This window comes from Epinephelus fuscoguttatus, linkage group LG20 (assembly GCF_011397635.1).
Source record: "Epinephelus fuscoguttatus linkage group LG20, E.fuscoguttatus.final_Chr_v1".
In the NCBI taxonomy this organism is placed as follows: Eukaryota; Metazoa; Chordata; class Actinopteri; order Perciformes; family Serranidae; genus Epinephelus; species Epinephelus fuscoguttatus.
The window spans coordinates 24,281,614-24,307,799 of record NC_064771.1 but is presented as its reverse complement, the minus strand read 5'-3'; the positions used below and the strand labels follow the sequence as shown (position 1 = coordinate 24,307,799).

At 41.3% G+C, this 26,186-nt stretch overlaps 1 protein-coding gene across 1 annotated transcript in view; it reads left to right on the top strand.

Annotated features, from left to right (window-relative positions):
* Positions 1-906: 906 nt before the first annotated feature.
* Positions 907-26,186, top strand: part of qrfprb (pyroglutamylated RFamide peptide receptor b) — a 28,707-nt gene continuing 3,427 nt past the window's right edge. The window contains exons 1-5 of the mRNA XM_049564518.1: positions 907-1,273; positions 8,303-8,461; positions 17,207-17,268; positions 23,489-23,724; positions 25,634-25,731. Coding sequence (XP_049420475.1) covers positions 907-1,273; positions 8,303-8,461; positions 17,207-17,268; positions 23,489-23,724; positions 25,634-25,731 — 922 coding nt within the window. The remainder of the gene's footprint in view (positions 1,274-8,302; positions 8,462-17,206; positions 17,269-23,488; positions 23,725-25,633; positions 25,732-26,186) is intronic.

Genomic DNA, 26,186 nt, shown 5'->3' with positions numbered 1-26,186 from the left:
AAAAACAAAAAGTTGATTTATTTTGGGCGGATGATGGTCAGAAGTTGGAGTGGTTATTTAAGACTGAGGTTTTTAAAACTGCTAATTTCATTTTCAAAGTCTGGAATAGAAGGCAATCGTTGCTCTTTAAGTGAGATATATCAATGGATTACATTAGGGTTCACTGTCCTAATCATGAGGACTGTTGTGTTTACGTTGTACTATTGTACATCTGTTTTGTATCTTGGTTGATTCCTAATTGTATGTTTGATCATTGTTTCTGTTTTTGAGATAAAGTGTTTTATAAGCCCATAAGGGCTGGGCTTCTTTCAAGCATGACACTTAAATAAAGAAATCAAATCAAATCAAATCAAATATATCCCCTACATAATGATGTGCAAGCATAATGTATCTCTGGTTTGCAGAAAATACAAAGCCAAGATTTTTTCTGGTGATTGGGTTTACGATTGCTAAAGAAGGTGTAGACCATGCTCTGTCAGTTTCATTTCCTCGGCATTAAAGGGTGTCAGTAAGAGGTATTAAATAGTGAAATGTGATTATAATGATTTGTGTGCACTATAAATAGATTCAGAGCTAAATGTAATCACATCATGTCTGACCACAGAGGATAAAATATACATAAATCACATTGTTGTATATACAACGTCAGCAAAGCGGTCATTGGTCTTTCACCTGGAGTCAGCTGAGCACACACACACACACACACACACACACACACACACACACGGGGCAACAGCTGAAGCAGGAGGAGCAGCAGCACGTTCAGATGATGGATGAAGGAGAAGGCACAACATCCAGACGCACTTGCAGGTCACAGAGGAGGAGCTGTCATCTCTGAACCGACACCGATTTTTTTTTCCCTGCTTGAAAGCAAATTGGTCTCAGGGGCTGAAGACGCGGGTCGGGATGGCGACAGCCTCGGCAGACTCAGGACACGGGTCCACCAAGATAACTCCTGAGATGCTCCAGGAGATGCTCCAGAACTACAACCTGAGCCGCCAGGAGTTTATCAGCACTTACAACATCCAGCCGCTCGTCTACATCCCCGAGTTACCGTACAGCGCCAAGACCACCTTCGTGATCATGTACATGGTCATTTTCATCCTGGCGCTGACTGGAAATAGTTTGGTGATCTACATTGTTGTGAAGAAACGAGCGATTCAGACGGCGACAGATATTTTTATTTGCTCTCTGGCGGTCAGCGACCTGCTCATCACTGTGTTCTGCATGCCTTTCACCCTGCTGCAGAACATCCTGTCTGAGTGGTTCGGAGGTGAGTTTGGGAAGCGCAAAACTTACTTTTCATACTTTTTGAGACGCATAGGAGTTAGACTGATTTGGACATTAAAATAAAGTCAATTTATCCGCTTGTTGGCTCTTAATAATCCGACTAAAGTTGGAAAATAAGAAAACTGTTTGAAATATTGTCTTTTAAATGCATGAACTGCTAAATGCATCAGGATTTTCAAGCTTAATAACAAGAATAAACGCCATAAAATCAGAGAAAACCCCCGCGTTGAAAGTAAATGTTACATCACACAGGCTACAGAGTATTAAAATGGATTTATATATATTACAGTCGTGTTGAGTGTACTTGATCGCACTAAAATGGCACTATTTTAAGCAAACTTGAATAAATACAACTGCTTGTGTGTTTTCATACATGCTGTCACGGGCGTCATGCAAGCCAAAATTCTTGGGACACAATTAGATGGGGGGTCGGGGTCCCTCCGCAGAAAAAAAAAGATTGAAATGATTTTTTTTTAATATAAATATATATATTTTTAATTTTAATTACATTTATGTTTTAATTTTTTGGGGGGCAATTTGACATAATTACTTCAAAACTTCACTATGCATTTTTCTAGCTCAGTAATCTCCCACTTTATGTCAGGGTTAACACAGTATATTTATTTTAGAGATTTATGTGCTGTTATGCTTATTAAAAATGACACCTGTTCACTCACTTCTACTGCTGCCACTGCTCTGGAAACAAAGCCACATCTTGCCAGCATCACCCAAAAGTGCAAGAGCATAAATTCACATGAAAAGACTATGTCTAAAATGCAAATTAACTGGCATGAAAAATAAAGCCACAGATGGAAGGAACCTGCCCACATGGTTACAGTTGTATTTTCCAACACACTGCATTTGCATTTATTGCATTTTATTATTTCTAACTAAATTACAAGTGGCTGAATAATTACTTTAGCGACTGAACTTTGTGTAGTAATATAGTGGAAGCTCTCTGAGGCTCCTCTCACCCTTTAAAGGCACAAAATGGTTTAGTCTGCCACTGCACTGGGATTCGTCTCTAAACGCAGCTACAGCTGAGTGAGTGGCTGCCCATGCTGCTGGAGCATCAGCATACACCGTCATGTTATTTCCTAAAAATTCCAAAAATTAAAAGAAATAATGGAAAGGAAAAAAAAATCTAAAGGTGCTTGACAGAAACATGGATCAAGAGATGATGAGCTGGGGGCTCAGAATTTGGTGCTGCACCCCTGACTGCAGTGATCATGGCACGAGCCAGCTATCTTGAAAAGCAAACTATGCCTATATTTCTCAAATGCAGATAAGCATCTATAACTAATTCCTAGTTATTAACTAGTTTCACTTTGGCAGCATGTGGCTATCTGACTCTCCATCTGTGGAGCAAATGAAAAGCAAAGAGTAAATATATTCCAGGAGCACACCTAATTAACACTCCAGCAATAGACAATGTAAATGTGGCAGCCCACCACGAATAAATGAATGTGTGCAAACCCCTGCAAATAGCTTAATTGGGTACTGGTGACAATGGGGCGGATTTATTCAACTTAATTTTATGTTTATGCCTGATTGCACATGCACAAGCTCATGTATTGTTTTATACAGGGATTTTAATGCCTTTTTAGGTCTTGACCATTTTTTTTATCTGCATTTAAAGTGTTACGCTTCAATAATAATTGTTAATTTTGAAATGTTTACAAAGTTGCTGGGGCAAAAAATATTCTAATAATAAATAATTCATTACATTTACATTTAAGTATTTGTCACATTTTGTTTTACAAAGTTAGGGAAGCAATGTTTAAGTGAAGCCTGATGCTGCCTTACTCATAAAAGAATGATTTTGTGAGGTATGATATGACATAGTAGGAAGAATATGTTTGACTTAAATGATCAGAACTGCATATTATGAAAAAATAATACCAGTAGTAATGACATAAAACATAATTAAAAGTATTAGAAAATGCCGAAATCAAAACTCGGGTGGACAACATACGCTGGCAACATATCAAGCAAGTCAAACTTCCATATTTTTCTTTGTACACTGCTCATTATTGCATTTTTGCCTCATAGCAGCCCACACTTCTGAGGCTGATGTATTTTGGAAATTCTTCCATAACTGCATCTGTTTGCTAAATCTAAATCAAGCAGCATTTGGTTACACTTTTCAAGTGCTGAAAATAAAGAAACTGTCAACAATAAATGTTAGTTTTTTATTTAAATTTTTTAAGCCCCTTTTTAACCATTTCAATACACACTTTGGGAACAGATAGAAAGAGTACTGTAGGTCTTGTGAATATGTCCCAGAGTGTAGACGGTAGCTTCCTGTATTTTTCAGATGGATAAAGTTTCATAGATAAAAAGGAAACCACGTAAGGACTGCCTTTTAAGGTCCTGAAATAACAGAATTGTGTTATTAATGGTTTGTTAAAGGGGAAACTTTGCCAATTTTTATCCAGCTCTGTGTTATGGCAGTATGGACAATGTGCAGATAAGCAGCTTTTGGCTTCCTCCCTTGCTGCAAGCTCCCGGAGCCCCGTTCATCTGCCAGAAGTAGTCTGCCTGGTGACACAAACTGCGTCATCAAAGTCTGCCAGCAAATGAGCAGGGAGGTCTTGGCGTCCGCTTCACAAAGGAGAGCCAAATGCTGTTCATTTGCAGACAGTGCACACTTTTCCCACGCTGTGATGACACAGAGCTGGTTGAAAATCAGCAGTCTGAGAGACCACTGTTTCATGTCATGAGGAATCAGTCAGTCAGCTTGGTGGAGTGGGCGGTCTGGACCCAGGTAAAAATGTTTACTGATGATAATTAACTGCATTTTGGAGAAATCAGATACTTCCTCCGTCAGGGAAGACCTTCAGTGTGGTACAAACACAAACCGGAAAACTCAAGTGATGATAATTACATGTTGAAAAGAGCATCAGGACCTGATAATTAACATAAACATCCTGTGCGCACAAAGTAATGAACGTGGCTGTAGGGTTTGGATTAGACTTGCACCGATTAATCGGCAGTGCTCTGAATCGGGCTGGTTTTCACATGATCGACCATTACCTGTGACTGGCCGGTCAGTCTAAAATATGCCAACTTAAAACACCGGTCAGATTTCCTCCACGCCGCAGCAGCAGCAGCGCACACACACACATGTGCAACTCATGGCTTAGGCAATGTGAGGAAGTGAAACATGGGCGGCCTCTCATCTTAATCATTCACGCAAGGCAAGCACATATTTTCTTTTAGCACAGGTTTAAATTATAATGACTTAATGCATACCTAGTAGGCTAGTTGGCCTCTTAAACCGGACATCTAGAAGAAATCCGCAATTTGCTAAAGCCAACCTTGCACATTACACACTCACAAACGTTAGCTAACATTAATGCTCCTGCTATGGGACTGCCGGTTCCGCCTCCATCTTCGTCGTTAGCAACACCAGCAGCCTCAGCCCGTCGACCAACGCCGTGACCCAACAGGTCGGTTATTTTGGAGCACTTTGCTGCCTCTTCTTGTAAAGATTTAGGTTTTTTAATTCAAGTTTTTTCCATGCCACCCTTTCTTTTTTTGCCGGCTTTATCCATGTTTTCAGCACTAACGGTCAAACTAGCCTGGTCTGCCTTGAGTAATGACTGATAACCGCGGCTGAGCCAATCAGATTTCAAGAAAAACGAGAGCCTTGGAAGAGACCGCTTTTATCTCCTTCATGCATCAAAACATAAGATTGACACCTACGTTTCCTCTGAACATCTCCCAGTAAACAAACAAAACGGGAGGGACGCGCATTGCAGCACTGACTGCTAGCAACTAGCTTGACATTCACTAGTCTTTTTTTTTTGGTGACTGACCCATTGGGATTCGGCCCAAACGTCCTGATGGCCAATCCGCCATTGCACAGAACACAAAAAGTCCCATATCCCTCGCCAAACGTGCAGCAGACTGCTGGGTAACAAAGGAGTTGCACAGGTGCAGCAGATTCCAGTGACTGCAGCAGCAGAACAGAGGAGACACTCAACTTGTCCCCCTCCTTCTCACACTCTACACTGATCTCTCACCTGGCTTTTCTACCCCGAGTCTTCTCCCACACCAGTGAAATCATTGTGACACTCCCACACTAACTTTAAAACATATACTGCATCTGCAATTTAACATGACTTACACTTAATATACACAATGCAAATGACTTAAGCACTAATACAGATAAACTGAAGAAATACCAAACATAAGCCAAACTTAGCAAAATATCCCCTCTAACCCCTCCCCTCTCTCTTCCCTGATCCTTCAACTCAGAATTCAAATAATAACATGCTTTCATGTTGTATTGTTGGAGTAAATATGTTTTTTTAGGTTTTATGATATTTCAGGTAGTACAGCGTAAAGCAAATGTGCCCCTTGTGTGAAGTCCTCTGCTCTAATGAACCATTCAGAGCTGGTGGATGGTGGTAACAGCCGGGTTTATTTGCCTCGTGGAAAACCCTAGTCCTCATAACTCTGGGATAAATAGCAAAGACAACAGTGATAAGGGACGTGCCCTAGTGTGGACAACCCGCTCATGCTTTATCTCACAGAAAATCCCCTGTAGCTCTGAAAATTACCCATAATCCTCAGCTACTTACTACTTCACTTAGATACTGAGTTTTGACAGCAGGTGGCACTATCGCTCCTTCAAACTGAATATAATCTGAATTTAAAGCATCTCAACAGCATAGATACACTGATCAGCCAAAACATTAAAACCACTGACAGGTGAGCATTTTGTTACAATGCAGTGTTTTGCTGAGAAACCTTTGGTCCTGGCATTCATGTGGATATCACCTGACACGTTCCACCCAAACAAACATCGTTGCAGACCAAGGACACCCCCAAGCAATGGCACCCTACAATGTCAGTGGCCCCCTCCACAGCAGGACAATGCACCATGCCACACCGCAAAAGCTGCTCAGGAATGGCCTGGGGAATGTGACAAAGAGCTCAAGACATCGACCTGGCCTCCATATTCCCCGGATACCATCTTGCTTGAGTATTCGTGGTACATGCTGGTACAGCAGAGACACCCGCGAACCATGGTGGGGCCTCCTTGGTTCAGACTTGGCTCTGACTTGTCGAGACATGGACACAGGACCTCTGGGAGTGTCCTGTGGTGTCTGGCACCAGGGCATTGGCAGAGGATCCTTTGAGCGTGTGGGTTACGAGGTGGGGTACCAGGACATTCCACAGATGCTCGATTGGGTTGGGATTTGGGGAATTTGGAGGCCAGGTCAACACCTTGAGGTCTTTATCACATTCCTTGGGTCAATCCTGAACAGTTTTTGGGGTGTGGCATGAGGCCACATGAATGCCAGGGCCAAAGGTTTCCCTGCAGAACATTATATTGTAACAAATAATTTATGTTATTCACTTCATCTGTCAGTGGTTTTAATGTTTTGGCTGATGGGTGTATATCTTAGACCAACCGGGTCTCACTCCGAAGTTGTCAAAATCCGGCGCTTGGGCAGTGACTTGCAGTGTCAGACACCAACGAAAAAAGCCATCCTTTAATGTCGTTATGTTACGCGGCTGGTTGCCATTATAGTTTAATGGTGCTTGTTGGCATCAGGGAGAAAGAAAAAGACCTTCACCTGGGAGGCCAGTGTTCGCATCCCTTAAGATTATAAAGCCAAACCCTATTAATTCTTCTTAAACCCAACCACGTTCGTTAGTTGTTGTAGGAAAAAAATGTCAGTTCCGACGCACCGATGTAGTGCATTTGCAGACTGTATGTAAACATTAAATTTCCTGTGAAAATGGAATGGTAATTTGAAAGGAGGCAATGCATGAAACGGGCAGAACTTGACCTGGCGTCCCAGAATGACCAACGCACCCAGGGGACCTTTCACGTCGTGTCTGGACGTGGAAAGTCCATGACCAAATGTCAATATGTGAAAAGGTCAGAGTGAGAATGTGTTGTTTAGACCGACAAAATCAATAGAATTTGTGGAATAGGTTTAAAAAGGAATTGTGGTATACACTTAATTAATTTAAAATATATCCAAAATGAAGGTAATTAATAAAGCCTATCCCAGCTGACATTGGGCGAGAGGCAGGGTACACCCTGGACAGATTGGCAGACTATCGCAGGGCTGACACATAGAGACAGACAACCATTCACACTCACATTCAAACCTATGGACAATTTAGAGTCACCAATTAACCTGCATGTTTTTGGAGGAAGCCGGAGAATCCGACGAAAATCCACACTGACGTGGGAAGAGCATGCAAGCTAAACCTTCAGACTACACTGTTTCAGTCAACAAAACTTGCTATGGTTTGTCACTGCTTCAAAAGTAATGACTTATTCTTGTTTTGTTTTTCCTCTTAGGTGAATTTGAGTTGTGTAAATTGGGAATTATATATAATTTAGTTGTTGTCATATTACAGTATAGTAGATTGTGTAAATTGTTGTAAATGACTGCATTACATTACATTCAGATGCCTTTTTGTCACTGTGTCCACCAGGTGGACTCCTGACATTACACAGCCACTCTTCTACAGCCTCTACAAAGAGCTGAGTCAAAGCATCTTTGCCTCAGCGTCAACAGAAACTTTGCAGATAGAATATTATCACATGGCCATCAGGGTGGATTTCATTGTATTTAACAGTTCACAACATTATCACCATGCCTCAGTATACAACACGGAAACTTTATAGAGATGTAGCTAACAGCTGACATTCAATGTATCATGGCAATAGAGGGCCAGCTCAAAGCATGTGCTCCTATTAGACTTGGTCACAATTAGTTCAGGGTGATGTGGGTCTTAAAGACAGTGCGCATTTCCTCCTGGGTTTCAGCGCTCTGCTTCATTAGCTGTGAAATTTGTGTTCAAGAGTAATCAGAGATGATCGTTTTGCTATTTTAATGAAACCGTGCAGGCAGATGAAAAAGGACGAGGGAGAGCTCGCCTCCAGTCTCTCATCAAACACTAAGAATGATGTGATATTTAATAGAAATGTCTTCTTCTGTTTCTCAGAACCTCTTTGTTTCTTCTGTTTTTCATACAGGGGTTCTGGTTTGCAAGACAGTTCCCTTTGTGCAGACTACAGCCATTGTGACAGGCATCCTCACAATGACCTGCATTGCCATTGAGAGATACCAGGGCATTGTGTTCCCGCTGAAGATGAGGAGGCACTACTCGTCTAAAAGGGCTTACAAGATGCTAGGTATTCCATGTTTGCAAGAGTGGCTTATTATGTTTTAGAGGTGTGGATGTCTTTGTGTGTTTCAGGAAACCTGTGGATAAAGGTTGCATGGATTTATCAGAAGTAAATACCCACTGTGTTAAGCCTCTTTTGTATGGCTTTGAGAAAGTACAAGTGTGTACGATGGTTACCTTGTGTACCTTGCATTTCCTCTGCTTGTTATGCCAAATTAAAACTTTGTTTTTGTGAGATCCAATAAAAGCTGGATTTATACATGTGAGATTTGGTTAGTGTGTACTCCATCTTAGTGTGCTGAAAGCTGACTGGTTGATCAAACTTATTATCAGCTGGTTTGAGACAGAGACAAAAGACTGTAAGCCCCGTTTCCAATGAGCAGTCCGGTTCAGTTCAGTTCGGTATGCCTTTTTTCCATTTCCAATGTGAGAAATTGTGGATGTGTCAATGGAACAGTTCATTTCTGTCCGTATTTTTGGTCCCCCCTCTGTTGGGGTACCTAACACCCAAATCTGGTACTAAAAGGTGGGGCTAGGTGGCTTAGTGGATAGAGCAGGCACCCCATGTACAAAGGCTTTGTCCTTGCTGCAGTGGCCCAGGTTCAATTCCATGCCTTGCTACATGTCAATCCCCCTCTCTCCCTCCCTCACACAGGCAAAAACACCCAAAAACACCCAAAAAATAATAATAAAAAAATTATAGCTGCTGCACAGGGATGGGTCGGGTCCGGGCATTTTTAGGCAATTCTGAGCAACAAGCAGAAGAATTGGAAGACATTTAGGAATTTAGCAACACAGTCTGCCTTTTGCATCAGCTGAGGCTTGAACTCACAATCTCTGCGACTAAGAATCAGTTTCTATCTCACTGAGCTAATCAGTCAGTTACAATTCATGTGTAGCTTCACAAACTGACTAAGCCAGACGTGCAGGTTTAGCAGCCGTCCATGCATGGAAAAGCAGACTTCAAACCACTGTAAAAAATTCAGTTATCGAAACAAAAATCGGAAAATTCACATATTGCATCTAGACAGCGTGGAGATGTTGGTAATTTGTTTTAACAATGATTGATTTGCTTCATAAGTGAAAAACTGATGTTTAACTATTTGAGCTATGTGCAAAGTGAGAAGCTTCAGATGGTTTCACACTGAAGTATTGACACTGGATCTTTGTGCAAAGTTTGGTTTATTTTCAAGCATGAGAAGGCAGATTTTCTATCAGAAAAAAGACTTGAAGATGCTGCACAGTGATCAGCCACGCTCAGGCAATTCTAAGCAATAAACTGGAGCACAAGAAGATGATTAAGATGTTTACATTACAATGTGGATTCTGCACCAGTTGAGGCTCGAACCCACAACCTCTGGAACCCTAGACAGTCATCTACCGTTCTAAGCTAATTGACAAGTAGCAACTCAATAGTGGCTTCACAAACTGAGTAAGCCATTCACTGTTGTGTAGGAAAGCAGCCATCCATTCATGGAAGGGCAGATTTGAAACCACTGTAAAAAATTCAGTTATTAAGACAAAAATCTGAAAATACACATATTGCATCTAGACAGCATGGAGATGTTGGTAATTTGCTTGTAACAATGATTGATTTGCTCCATAAGTGAAAAACTGATGTTTAAAATTGCCATTTTTACATTGACTCCAATTGTTCACATGAGAGCAAAATTCAAAATGCTGTCAAAAATTCAGTTTTTGAGATAAAATTCTGAAATTTGCCACACATCATCTACCATGACTCTAGAATTTTGTCATTTTTTCATGAACATTGAAGATTTGTTTAGCAAGAATTTGCATGTATATGTTTGCAGTACCGTTTACAGTCAAACATTTTGATGCACTGTAGGCCAATTTTTGATAAATCAAAAATCTGAGAAACATAGTTTTTGTAGGACAGTCTGAAGATGCTCTGTAGCAAGTTTGGTGTCAATTGAGCAAAAATTGTGGGAGGAGATAAGTTTAAGAAGTTTTACAGTTTTTGAAAAAAACAGAGTGATGAACTTCATAATTTTTAATAGGTTTAAATGTACAAAAGTTTCTTCAGTATTGGGGCTACAGTTTGATGAAAGTTGTGAAGTTGTAGCACATATGGTTGATTTGTTATGAATTTTCAATTTTTGAACTTTAGACGTTTGCTGTAGCGCCACCATCAGGACTATTGGCTTGAGTTTACAGCTGAGGAGATCTGGCATGAGACTGGACCTTTGTGTAAAGTTTGGTGAGTTTTCACCCATGGGAAGTATGATTTCCTCAGAAGAAGAAGAAGAATACCTAGGATTACAATAGTGTCCTGGCAGCTTAGCTGCCCGGACCCTAAAAAGGTGGAGATAGAAATACTGCAGTTCGTTGATTCATCAGTAGTAATAATTTGATTTATGGTGCAATGTTTATTTGTAATGTTACACAGTGAGGTGACGATGTGAATCCATCAGCACACCTTAAATTTCACTGTGACAACTTTGACCGTTACTTTAGTTTCTATTGCCCCCCTTGATGACACAGACTTTTAATAATGAGTGAATCTTCAAGCGTTTAAAAATATATATTAATTTCGACCAGATTATGTGACTTGCATATATTCAAATCCTCGCTCAGAGAAAAAAAAAAAAACACCATGGAATGTTCCTGTGGGCTACAGCAACGCTAAACCCCTGAGCTTGCCTGAGAAGGACTAAATGCACAAACCCGCTATTTCCAAATATCCCATGGAGAGAGACTCTCACTGCAGCCTGTTTTATTATGTTCTGAAAATGTCGGTGTGCAGCCTCGTTCTGTGGACGATAAACAAGGTGCAAACTGATAAAGGAGGAAATACAATGAGTGCTGGACGGAGCAGTAAGTGACAACAACCCTGCCCTCATTTAAGAGTACTGTTTGTGGTGGAAAGGCTAGGGTCTAGGTACCATGTCTAAAGGATTACTTTTGGTTCCAAAGGTAAAAGCCAATGGCATATTTCCATTGGCTTTTTCTTCAGGTTTTGTTCAGCAGAATAATCCTTACAAATAAACACCACTTTTGTAATTAATGAAACCTACATGCAATCTAAAAAAAAGTAAAGTAAAAAGCTAACGTTAGGCTATAACTGAACTATACCATGGTCACATCACTTCAACATCCCTTCTACATCAAGGCTGTAAAGCCATGTTTCTCTAGTCTCACTTAGTCACTTGTTAGCAACCATCTTTTTTAAGACAGAAGCTTCAAAATTTGTTGACATATTTTATGTTGAAGAGCAAAACATGAAAATCGCACAAGCTTGTTTTAATCACAGACCTTATTTCAGACATCTAATAAAAATCCCATTCAAAACACCCATTCACTTTGAGACAAGGGAACCAGAGGTGCTAGAATGTGAATTCATTCATGCACCACTCCATGCCCAAAAGTAAGACGAACTATGAAAGAGAAACCAGTTATTCAAATCCTAAATAACTGCTGTGCACATTCGCCCACATACAGAAGGAGAAGCATGTTCCGGTCTTAATGTCTTGAACGTTGGGGGCAGGATGTTGGGATGTTATCAACAACAAACGGAGAACAACAACGACAGAAAGCTCTCTCTTTGCTATAATGTCCACATTAGAGTCTCATAAGAGTCTTGACTCATTTAGTCTTCTTTTTGTTGTGTGAAATTGGAAGGTTTTAAGGAAAATATTTCCTTTTTGTATCTAGATGTAGATCTGGCCCTGATTTGCTGTCTCGAGGTTACACTTTTTGATACTGCAGGTATACAGAAAGTACACAGGCGAGTATGTGAACAGTGCTACTTGTGTCACATGCATGTTCATAGAAAGCAAGTCAGCAATGGCTGTACATACGTTCAGGGTTATTGTCATATAGTATTCCAGGCTGTTCTCATGCACTGTTTGTACATTTTCCTACAAAAAGTAATGCACTAAAATTCATAGAAGATTGTGTACAAAAATCCTGCAACAGCGCTTTGAAACAGCCGAGGGAAACCAAAGAGTGCATCTTTAGGTCGTTCTGCAGAGGCTTCCACATATAAGGTGCGGCAGACATAAATGCTTGGTTGCCAAACTCTGTACATATCCTCGGTATAGACCGTAAAAACATGTTCTGAGAACGGAGAGCATAGCATTTTCAATTTGCTTAACTTACACTTATAGATATGCTGGAAGTCGGCCAAGAGTAGCTTTGAAAACAAAGATAATGCCATGAAAAAGCAGCTTACAGTTTGTAATTAACGTCAATGCACCATGGTACAGAGTCCACAGCATGCAATCACTGGGTGGGTGCATTCATATATAATACATCCCCATAATCATGCGCAGTCAGTTTTGGCCAAGAAAGAGAAACAGTTTCTATATCTAAAATAAAAACCCAGTTTCAGGTTCAGCTTTTTTTTTCTTTCGTTACAAGTAGTTCAGTGTGTGGCTTAAAAGAAAGACAACCATCCAACACAATGCCCAGATATTTATAGGATGAAACGCACTCTGTGCTCTTGTGCTGAGGTGTAACAGTAGTTGAGAGACATGAAAGCTTCACCTTGGCCTTTGTGAATAACATGCACGTTGTTCTGTCAGTGTTCAAGATGAGCTAAAGACTGAACAGGAACTGTTGAACAGCACTGAATGCTAGTTGAAGTTGGGAGAGGGCCTGAGTCTGAGCAGCAACAGAGCAATAAATAACTGTGTCATCAGCATACAGATGAACACATGCATCATGTACATTATGACAGAGGTTATTTAAGTAAACACTTACACATGGCAATAAGTAACGGAAGTATAGGTGAATGGCAAAAACAAAAAAATGGGAAAGGAAAAACAGTGCTGTCTTAATAACAACAAACGAAGCTGAAACTAAACTTCAACTTGCCTGAACACTACAGTTCCAATGACGTCGCTTAGGTAAGACAAAGTAAATTACTATCTCAGAACAAAGCAAGCAAATTTGTAATGTAAAAGACAATCAAACCTATGACACCGTGGGCTTTCTATCTTATATTCATACTCTTTGATAACCAGGAATAGCTACAGATAGCTACCTATTTTGGAAGGGTTGATATAATTCCTTTGTGCTGTAAATGGAGCCTTCATTTTCCTAGCAGATCATACCTGTTGGCAGACAGAATGGCAGACAGTGTAGTGAAAGCGGGGCTTATAGGAAACCAATCTAATCACTGATGGTGTGATTATTCTATAGCCACCACACTGTGCAATCAACATTTACTTAAGTTAAAGCAAAAAAACTTGTCTATTTCTGCTTTAATTACAAAATGTTAGGGTTTCTTGCCAAAAATGTGTATGTCAGGATTTTTTTTTTAAACACCAAAACAAATTCCTCACACCAGAAACTGCTCCATGTGGAAATTTTAATCATATCACCACATGTGACGTTTTGATAGGTGATAAGATAAGATAAGGAGACACACTTCTATATATACAACCAATGGTGTGGTAACACATGTAGCGATACAGAAGCCGAGTACAACACACTGTAAAACCAGTACAAAATATATCATAGGAATACATTTACAAAAAAATACATTAACAAAAAATACATTTACTAAAATGCCATTATAGCCTAGATTATCACTTCGAATATTACATGACTGAAACAGCTGAGAAAAAAAACGTCACAATGACATGCAAATTCAAGGTGCCTCTTATACTGCAAAAAGTAGTCTCATTAAGAAATACCACAGTGATGTAATAAACAAATCTTGAGCAACATATAAACATCCCTCCCATATGAGTTAGAGCAGAAAACTTGTCTATTTTTGATAACAAAATTTTAGTGTTTCTCGCCAAAAAAAAGTGGGTCCATGTCATTGGTCCAACAACCCATTAGTCTGACGTCCCGTTGTTCCGATATGTGATTATACTAGGCTATACTGTATTTGTGTACCATAGAGGATCAGCAAACGGAACAAGAGTAGGCTACTGGTCAAGATACAAGTGTCATAGAGAGGAGAGAATGAAAAACATAACCTCCTGATATTAACTCTGGGGTCGGGGTTGTGTGGGGAGCTTTCCGCGGTGCTGAACGACTCCCAGCGGGCGTATTTCTGCCTTGATGGTGCGCCACAACCAGCTCTGGGTCAGCTGGGAAAGGCTTGAGGCGAAGCAGGCTCACAGCTTATGTGTTTGCCACTTTCTTTTTCATTTTAACCCACACCATGATCTTTTCCTAACCCTAACCAAGTGGTTTTTGTGCCTGAACCTAACCAGACCTTAACCACAGGGCACCATGATGATTTTGGAACAACGGGACTTCGGAAAACAATGAGTTTAATATGGTCGGAACAATGGGATGTCGGACCAATGGGTTGTCGGAATAATGGGCTGTCGGACCAGTGGGCAGACCCCAAAAAACTTTATGTCAAAGATTTCTTTTTACAACCTGAAATATCAGTATTAGTCGTAAGTTATTTCTCAGGCTCAATTAGAAGTGAGAACAAAACCAAATTGTCTCATTGAACTCCACAACAGAATGACAAGTGTGAGCTCTTAACTTAGTCATTTGAAATAGTGAGTCAAAACCTCCATGAATAATATACAGTGGGTCTCGTTTATTTAACATGTTAGTAATTCTGTGACTAGATTTGCACATAAAATAAACCTTGGTACTAAAAACCTACACCAGATTTATGAATGCCCTGGGAAACTCAGATTTGATTGTAAGCACGTGTGTATGCTCATGAATCAATCCTAAATTCTAGTTTATAGGGTTTTTTTGCACAATTTAAACACAAAAAAGGCAAGAAAAATTCATAATGAAATACAGCGCAGGGAAAAGCAAAAACCCTGAGGGCTTTTCTTGAGGCCTCCGTCTAATAAAATTACCACAAAGTTATTAAGAACTTCAAAATACAGTAAAGAACAAAACATAAAATAACACGAGTGATAACATCCAACTTATAGTAAAATATGTTTGTTTGTAACAATAACAAATTACCATATATGGCTGAAATAATTACTATGGATAGGTACATTCTGTCGACCTGCGAGCATGGAGCAAAAAAAGAAAGAGAAAGAAAAACTTTTCCACACTGAGATTGAAGCTAATTTGAGATAAGTGGGGTTGTTACTAGAGGTGTGACAGGGACAGGTAAATCAAAGGCCCAAAAGAGGTAAGGCGTGCCATTAACTCTTTGTCCTCTGTTGTAAGAACCATCCAATTGAAATGGTTTGATGTGAAACTTCCCAGTCACAGCTCTCTGCTGCAGATGAGCACATTGCTTGCATCATTAGAGAGACCACTCTGTCAGGGTAGACAGGGACATGTGTCTGCTGAAGCAGTCAATAGGAAATTTAGAAGGTATGGTGATGTGCACATGCTCATTCAATTAGAGTTTACTGTGTGAATAGTTAATTCCCTTCACATGGCTGGTCTGTTCTGTCCTTATTGTCTGTATCCTTTGTTACAGCACTGTCATAGCATGTCATACACCACTCACATCAGTAACACTGTACCAGCCAAAACCGCCTTCTTCACCAAGTCTGGAAACTTTGGAATAAATGTTTCATCCGAGGGAGGGAAGTTGGCCAGACTATACTCACCCCGCTGCTGTCTACGTACGTGTTGTATAAATTAAAGCACTATTCATTCTGACAGCCATCACTGATAGCTTTGTGTTTCGTCAGTAACGTGGGTCTCGCAGTCTCACCACGCAAATAGAAGATACATTTGTGAAATTCTCTCTGCTGATTGAATCAAGTGGGATCGGGATGTCAGAAATGTAGAAAACACACGTATTAAGATGATTTAAATAAACCCGTTCACATTTTTAAGAGCCCTAATTTGATGTTTAAACCTTCTTAATGCCAATTTATTTAGCTAAATGTGTTATATATGACTAGCAATATTTATGTGCAGTCCTTATTTCGAGAAGCACCACGAGCAGTCAGAAGCAGGTATAGATATTGTTAGTAACTACGAAAAGATCGAAGCTAAGATATTGATGAATGCCGAAATACATATTGAAGATAGCGTTAGTTCAGGCAGGACACGATGTCAAACTCAGCTCACATCCCAGCTACATCAGCTGATCTCAAACAGTCCAATCAACTGATGGATTCAGCTGATAGATCACATGATTTCTTTCTATGCAACCAATTGCTGAATCTCATTCAAGGCGTCCTATTTAAACTACTCTTGCTGCTTCCTCTGCAAGCTGCTTTGCAACCCACCTCCACCCCAGCTCCTCCTTTTCATGCTGTGTCTGACTTATTGGTGTCATTTCTGTTTGTCATTCATGCTGCTCTGGTCTGTTCTCAGGGGTCTTTACTGCTGCTCTCCCTGCCTTAGGCTTTCCTTGTTTGCAGATGGAAGGGCAGGGAGGTGTGCTCTCTCTGCCTTATGCAGTCCAGGTGGGCATGCAGAAGGGCATACTTTTTAGAAGAGGCTCTCTGCGTATGCCCGAAAAAAGACAGAGGCCTTTCCGCCAGATATAATACTGCCAATGAAAATAAACTTTTCTTTGACTGAAGTGTTCCTGACTGAAGTAAATTTCCTTCTGTGAACAGCTTACACACAAATTCGTTGCCACTGTTGGAACTGAAAAAAGAAATGTGGAGGGACCTTGCAGAGACTTGGCATGATTGATAGTGTGTGAATTATGTAAAAGAGGAATTTAATTATACAGCAGCTGTGCCTCTGGTTTGACATTGGTCACACAGACGTTCATCCTTGAATATCACCAGCAGCTACTGTTTATTTCAAACTGTAAGGTTTTATCTGCAGATTTTATCTGTTTACCAATGTTTTGCTTGTCTGTATCCTGCAGGGCTGGTATGGGTCGCCTCGGTGATAGTGGGCTCTCCAATGCTGTTTGTGCAACAGCTAGAGGTAAGCGCTCGAAGCACCATGTCACACAATTCCTTTCACTGGGTTAAAAAAACTGATTCAGCGCAGGAGGGCATATAATTGTTTTAAATATCAAGATCCAGAAAGACAGTTCAACACTATCTTGTAACTTTCAGTCCTCCTGATATGTCCTAAAATGCTCCAAATGCTCACCCTCAAACTTTGTGATTTGCTTTTTAAGCTGACCTGCTATAGTTTCTGGATGTCATGGACCCAGTGCCCAGTGAAAACACACAAGTCATGCACTGAGAGGATGAGAACTTCTAGCTAGCTTTTTAGCTTGCTGTTTAGTATACCATATAATCCTTCGAAAATGCTGTCACCTCTTTAATTCCAGTCCCTCTGTATTAGTGTTCTGTCAGAAATCAATTTCATGCCACCGGCCGGTGATGGCTTTGCCCAGAGGCATTATGTTTTCAAGTTGTCCCTCAATCCATTCTCGTGAATGCAATATCTCAAGAATGCCTTGAGGGAATTCCGTAAAATATGGCACAAACGTATGTACGTACAAACTGATTAGAATTTGGTGGTCAAATGTCAATGTCACTGTGAAATCGTCCATGTCATTCTTGTAAACACGATGTCTCAAGAATACCTCGAAGGAATTTCCTCAAATTTGGCACAAACATCCACTTGGACTTAAACATGAACCAGTTAGAATTTGGTGGTCAGAGGTCAAAGATCAAAGTTATTGTGACTTAATTTTGGCCAAAACTCAAGAATTCATACACTAATTATGACAAAATTTGATTGAAATGTCTAAAGTGTGACATCATATATCCAAATAGTAAAAGGTCACTGTGACATCATTATGCTCTGCAGAGAGACTCCACACCATGATCTTTTCCTAACCCTAACCAAGTGTTTTATGTGTCTAAACCTAACCAGACCTTAACCATAGGGCATCGTGATGATTTCGGAACAGACTTCGGAACAATGGGTTTAATATGGTTGGACCAATGGGCTGTTGGACCAGTGGGCAGTTCCCGGTGGTTTTGTGGCTTCAGAGCTGTTCTGCTAATCTCATTGTAGGTGATAAGCCTGCAGTACTGCTGATTATACTGCGGTCAAATTCAACTGAGCATTTTTTCTTACTTGAGGTGTCTGCTCTCCTAGGCACTGATACAATATTGTCTTTTAGCAGCTTATTTTGTTAATTACTGCCTTGCATTGTCTCTTGTTTCTCTGTGTTAAACCAACAGTAGAGGCCAGTAACACAAGGCTGACTGTGATAATCCTGATGAGGGTATTTTATGAAAATTCTTCCAGCTCTGTTCAGCTGCAGCAGCATCTGTGACTGGCATATAAATCTCTTGTTTTCTGGAGAGACCATGCACAGGATGCACAGACTGACAGCCAGAATTTTTTTCCAAAGTGATATTAAAAATTACACGCTAGAGTGTGGTATTTTAAGAATTGCAGTATTTTTAGCTGGTTTTAAGTTACTAAACTGTTGCACATTTGAAGGGATAATAAGGTCATGGAAGACTTAGCAAAGCCATAGAGTTTGACAGTGTCATTTTTCCAGGCCTGGAAAAGTCATGGAATTTTGTAATGAAAGTAATTGTTACACTAATCTTGCATGAATAACCTTGTGATGTAACAGCAAATTTATTTTCTGTACTTGTCGACATTAATGGGTGACGTTTTGTTTACTATTAGGTACGTTTCTTCATTTCTTCCCTGTCTATCCTTTCATGTCTGAGAAAATTCTGTTTCAACAGAGTTTGAATCTGATATGTTTGAATACGGGGCGGCACGGTGGTGTGGTGGTTAGCACTGTTGTCTCACAGCAAGAGGGTTCCCGGTTCAATCCCGGGTGTGGGGAGTTTGCATGTTGTCCCCGTGTCAGCGTGGGTTCTCCCCGGGTACATGCAGGTTAATTGATGACTCTAAATTGTCCGTAGGTGTGAATGTGAGCGTGAATGGTTGTCTGTCTCTATGTGTCAGCCCTGTGATAGTCTGGCGACCTGTCCAGGGTGTACCCTGCCTCTCATCCAATGTCAGCTGGGTTAGGCTCCAGCCCCCCCGTGACCCCCAAGAGGACAAGTGGTTAGAAAATGGATGTTTGAGTATGGCTGGCAAGTGGGATTTAACATGTAGGCTCATGAATCCCAAAGTTTCCATACCTAACTTTTTACCACCTGTGCATAACAAACATATTTACAGAACAAAGAAGAAAGACATTATGATACAAACAACACAAAGCAAACTCAAGCTGTCATATTGGTATTGGGAGGATAAAGTGAGTGAGTAAAACAGTATAAAGAGGAATCGGCTCTGAATGAACTGCAGAAACGCAGACCCGGTGTTATGGAATGGGGTCAGGCTGTTGCCTTAGGGTCACTGAGAGCTTTTCTAAGTTTGCGTGGTCCGTCAACAGATTGAGCCAATGGGTTATTGGTAATTTCTTTTTGTTTTTCCAGTTGAGTAATCTTTTAGAAGTCTTTTTTGGCCAAAGTTATTGCTATCAAAATGAAAGTCTTGAGATGGTGTGGGATTGTGAGTGAGGAGAGATCACCTAAAAGCTCTCCCATGATCCTGACCAAAACCGTTCAACAGGTGTGCAGAGCCAGAATGCATGGAAGTGGTTGTCTGTTGCAGAGGGACAGTGTATCCAGGTGTTGTTATCAGTGAAGCCCATTAAGTGCATTTTGTTGCTACTACTGCTTTTACATTGTGCTACATTTTTGAGATTATTTAAAGTTGTTGCCCAGAGGACCAGTGCACACTGATTTAATTTTAACTGCTCTGAAAGCCGAGCATGGTGAAATTAACCAGTGGGTTAACAGAACTGTTGGCTGTCACTCCCTCTCTTTGGGAGCTCTACTGCTCCATGTCTGCAGACCACCAATTATAATGTCATGAACATTTGGAGCAAAATGTACTATACAGCTCTGTTCGTGTTACACACTGTGAATGGCCTTGAAAATGCTATTATGGGTCCTTGAACATGAAGTTTTAAGTAATATGTTTAACATACACCGATAAGCCAAAACATTAAAACCACTGACAGGTGACGTGAATGACTTTGATTATTTTGTTCCAATGCATTGTTCTGCTGGGAAACCTTTGGTTCTGACATTCATGTGAATACCACCTGGCATGTTCCACCCACTCAAACACTGTTTCTATCATAGGTACAAAATGACTGTACAACTTGCCATTTAACTTGACAACCTTTATTGGCAATAACAAATGTACTGTAGATACAGTAGTTTGGCTGTATGAGTCAAATAAAATAAAAAATTCAAACTTAAATAAATAAATAAATAAATATTAAATAAAAATAACTTCAAACTGAAATAAATAAATAAACAAATCTGAGTCACAAATAGCCATCAATTACTCATCAAAAGAAAGTAACTTCCACCACCTCAATCCCCCACCCTTGATTAAACACTGAAAATAAAATAAAAGAGGGAGACAGGTTTTTCCTATTTAACCTTATTTTGTTATTTTTCTCCCTCTCCCCTCTCTGGGAGCATCCGACCTCCCGGCCCCGCACATACCCCCGAGGCTCGGGTCTCCCCCTCCGCGGAGCCCGCCTGCCCTCCCGTCCCCGCACACACTCCTGACGCCGGATTTCCACTGGATGCGTGTCCGTTGCGAAACGGCAGCGCTGGTTATCCGCTGCGTGCTCCGCCATCTGCCAATACCCACCGGCTGCGTTTGCTGTGCGGAGCGGTGCAGCTCCGCTGGAAGACATCTGTGCACTGCCATGATTAATATCTCCTCGTCCATGGTGTTCACAGGGTGAAATGACGTCTGAAAACCTCTGACCTGTTGACTTCAGGCCTGCCTCTGCCCATTATGTAGTTTTCAAGGTGTAGTGCAGGGAAATATGATCTGCCGTGAACACTGAGTATTTTATTTTGAAAATTAACTGGATGTTTTATTGTGTTTCTGTGCACAACTTCCTGCCCCGCACGATCTGCTCTGTGCTAAATTGCTGCGTTGTGCTCCGGCGTCCGGCAAAAATAGAAGTCCTGCGGAGGGCTCTGGAGTGCTGGAGCTGAGACAGAGCCGGAACGCAGCACAGCCGCAGCTGGTGGAAACACACACATTGACTAGAATTGAATCCTATCGGCTCCGCTGCCGTGCTGGAGCGGAGACGCAACCAACACGCATCTGGTGGAAACTGGCCTTGAGGCTCTTTTGGACGACATGTCGACAACTCTTCACCTGCTGCAGCTCTACAAGTGCCTGCCAGCGCACACCCCTCTGATTGTTCAGATGTCGAGTGCTGTCAATCATTGCAGCGAGGCATGAGTGGTCAGGTCTCTTCTCTCCTTCCTCGCGCTGATTCTACGCACGCCTCACGGTAGCGCATGTGCGCATCCATTGCGCATATGCGCAAATGCGTCCCCTCGTGCAAAATGTGGCCCCCCATGGAAGATGAGGCCCTACGCACAGCGCGTGTTCTGCGTTTAGGGAGGGGCGGCCCTGGCCACACTGCAAACATGGCTCAGGAATGGCCCAAGGAATGTGACAAAGACCTCAAAGTGTCAGCCTGGCCTCCAAATTCCCCAGATCCCAATCTGAATGAGCATCTGCGGCATGTGCCATTAACCCACCTCACAACCCACTGGACTAAATGGATCTGCCGCCAACGCACTGGTGCCAGACACCGCAGGACACTCCCAGAGATCCTGTGTCCATGCCTCGACAGGTCAGAGCCAAGTCTGATCTAAGGAGGCCCCACCTTGGATTAGGGGTACATCTGGGGTACCGGTGTAACTGTAATTTCATTTTCTTTGTGTATTCTTTGTCTTTTCAACTACTTTAGATGTCTAGACCTCTTAACCTCCCACCCAGATACAAAATCCTGCAGGATACGCCAAGTGTGAAACACACCCTAGGGGGTCGGAGCCAGTACTTGCAGCAGACAAAAGAGTGTGAAAACACCGGGTAGGGGCACCGCTCCCTGCCGCAGACAGAAGGGTGTGAAACACATCTTAAGAGGTGGTCTTCAGGTATAAATGTTTAAGCTTTCCCATGCTCGGGGTCTTTCTTCATTCTGACCGCTCTTGTGCTGATTGACCTTTTCTTTGCAAAGAAAATAAAAACCTTGTCAGCCAGCAGAAGTCTCTATTTCATTCTTCACCAGCAGCAGCAGAGAATTTTCCACAACACCGGCACAGCACAAAAATCCTTGAGCATATTGGGACCTGGGGAATTTAGAAGCCAGGTTGACACCTTGAGCTTTTTGTCACGCTCCACAGGCCAATATCTAAACAGTTTTTGTAGTGTGGCATGGTGCTTTTTTCTGCTGGGGGGCCACTGCCATTGGGGAGTACTGTTGGCATGAGGCGGGGTACTTGGTCTGCAACGGTGTTTGAGTGGGTGGAACATGTCAGGTGGTATCCACATGAATGCCCGAATCAAAGTTCAAGGATTCGACCTGTCTTCTAAATTTCCAGGGTTAATGGCACGGAATTTGCAGGCCAGGTTGATACTTTGAGGTCTTTGTCACCTTCCTTGGGCCATTCCTAAGCGATGTTTGCAGTGTGGCATGGTGCATTATCCTGCTGGGGAGCCACTAAATTGGGGAGTACTGTTGCCATGAGGGGGGGGGGGGGGGGTACTTGGTCTGCAACAGTGTTTGAGTGGGTGGAACATGTCAGGTGGTATCCACATGAATGCCAGAACCAGAACCAAAGGTTTCCCAGCAGAACAATGCATTGGAACAAAATAATCAGTTATTAACTTCACCTGTCAGTGGTTTGAATGTTTGTTCGTATATATTGTTGTATAGATAGATACATAAGAAAAACGACAAACTGAATCTTGAAAAGTCATGAAAACAAATTTTGTCCATGAAAATGTTTGGCAATACTGCAAATGTTCTAAGTCCTAACAGAGATACTATATATTGATACATAGAATATTAAGGTCCTGCCCCCGTTCTGTCATTTGAGATGTCATGTCCCTGAATATGAGAGAAATTCATTAAAGTGAGTGCAATGTCACATGTTTGTCAGCAGCTCTCCCCAGGCCAGCAGACATGCTGGCAATGACTGGGCACTCCAACACAGTGAGAAAATAAAAATGGTCGAAAAACAACTGTAAAAAGTGATTAAAAGTTAAAAAGAGTAATCCAAGAGTTGCCTCATAACTTCCCCCCTTGTAAGTCTGATCTACTTTATATGACTGGTTCATTCCTCCGGGACTAACAATTTTTCTCTTTTCCTCTAAAAAGGTGAAGTACGACTTCCTGTATGATCACTACCACGTGTGCTGTCAGGAGAGTTGGCGCTCTCTGACTCACAGGCAGGTGTACACCACCTTCATCATGGTGGCTCTTTTCCTGCTCCCTCTGACAGCCATGCTTTTCCTCTACACGCGCATCGGCATTGAGCTGTGGATCCGCAAGAGGGTGGGCGACTCCTCAGTGCTCAACACCATGAATCACAGAGAGATCAATAAGATCTCACGGTAGGTTAGACAGCACGTGTTTCTCCTTTACATATGAATGCATTTTTATCACACAGAAATATTTATACACCATCATGCCCTCTGTTAGTATGGATACAATTCCTCTGAGTGGTGTTTTTAACTTTGTTTTGTATTTCAGTGTACACAGTCGGCTGTGGTTGTGGGTGGGAAGCTGGCTGGGATCATGCCGTTGTAGTTGCACTAGCAATTCCTACTTGTTGCTCCTTCACCTGCAAAAAGGGGATGGAGAGACTGCAGTTGCTTTTCAGTCACTAGTTTAGTTTAGCAACCTAATATGTTAAAGGAACAGATCACCTCAAAATTGAAAATATATATTTTTACTTACCTGTGGTGCTATTTTTCGGTCTAGATCTATTTGGTGTGAGTTGCTAAGTGTTGGATATATCAGCCGTAGAGATGTCTGACTTGTGGTGCTCAAAGCACCAAATATACATTTGCAACAGCAATGTCCCTTTCCAGAAATCATAACCTGGTTACCCAAAATAATCCACAGACCCTGCTGTGAGCAGTTTCATGTTGAAACTATTTTCTTTCAATTGAACTACACCTGCCCACCCTATCACCACGTAGGAGGAAGCATGCATTTTCCTGCTAACTCACCTAGCGCCACTAAGCCATATAAAGTAAAAGCTCAGCTCAGAAGGACGGCATTAATAATTCTGATTCTGATACGAGCAAGAGACTCTCATCGATGGACAGATGAACATTTCCTTTGAGCACAACAAGCTGAGTGCCATCAAGTTCAATTATATTCAAAGGAAGGCCGACATCTATACATCATTATCTCCAACACTCAGAGTTTTTTTTGTGCTTTTTATAGCCATAATAGAGTGCCGAAGTCATGCCCCTTCCGGTGAAGCTTATGGGACCTTAGATCGGAAGCAATATGAATGGCAGTGAGTGAGGAGAGAAATGTTATCTTTTGGTCCCGTTTGAGTTGCGACATGAAATCTAAATATGTTGTTAATGAATTTAAAACATAAATTTTAAGGTCAAGAAAGTCATACTTTGTGGTAAAACTGTTGAGATATAAGCTTTTGAAAAAAACGTAATTAGAAAAACTACACAGGAGGTGGTCGCGTATGTGACGTCATAGCTTTCACTCGCTTCCAGCAGCTTGGAGTGACTGCAACCTGGCACAAAACACACAGACATCTTCCATCATAAATCGATTAATCATAAAACAGTGGAATTTCAGCGGGGAGGCCAAGCTGCAGGAAGCGAGCGAAAGCTATGACGTCACATACTCCTGTGTACTCTTGAGCCTTTCTAATTAAAAAGCTTATATCTCAACAGTTTTACCACAAAGTATGACTTTCTTGACCTTAAAATTAATGTTTTAAATTCATTAACAACATATTTAGATTTCATGTCGCAACTCAAACGGGAGCAAAAGATAATATTGCTCTCCTCATTCACTGCCATTCATATTTTTTCCGATCTAAGGTCCCATGAGCTCTACTGGAAAGGGGCGTGACTTTGGCACTCTAAGTTATATTTTATTATTTCTAAGGAGCTGTTATTTTTTATATGCTGCTAAGAAGACACCTCAGAAGATGGATCACTTAACTCCATCATTGTTCAAAGTCCACCAGATCATACCTTGTGATGTTAGTTTTGATAAATAAATGAATTAAAATGAATAAAATCAAGGACATTTTGCTTTTCTGGCATTTCTGGTATTGAAAACTCGATACGACAACACTGTTGTTTCGAGTGGAACCATGAAATTTATGAAATATTATACCCCTAATAAATAGCCTCGTTTCCACCAAACACTTGCGGCATGGTACCTTTGGAACCAAAAGTAACCCTTCAGACATGGTACCTAGACCCTGGTTGATTTCCCACTGGAACAAGTCAGCATGTCTTTTGTGATCTTTTACAGGAAAAAGAAAAGAGCAGTTAAAATGATGATTACCATCGTTCTGCTGTTCACCATCTGCTGGGCACCCTTTCATACAGTCCACATGCTGTTTGAGTATTGTAAGTATGAATGTGAAATGGAAAGAGGGACTATTTCTTGACACAGTTTAAAGGTTGTGTAAGTAACTTTCAGAAAATCCTCGTTATTATTGATACCTTTATCTGAGGCTGTTAAGCGAACTACAGTCAGCATGGTGCTTGCACTCCGTAGCCGTAAGCGAGAACCTGGGCGTCGGCCAAAACTGTTACTGTTTACAAAGTACATTATCAACTAATATTAAACCAACCATGTAGAATAGCGAAGTTAAAGCTACCTGGTTAACATTTGCTCAGTAGCTTGTTGGTCACTACTACATAGCTCTTGGCTAGTAGAAAGCATTTTTTACTGTTAGCGTTGCATCATTTATCATTGACTAAATCAACACAGATTGTCATAATACATAAATTTGTATTGTGTATCACGGGGAACTGCCCATTGGTTCGACAGCCCATTGTTTCGACAGCCCATTGTTCCG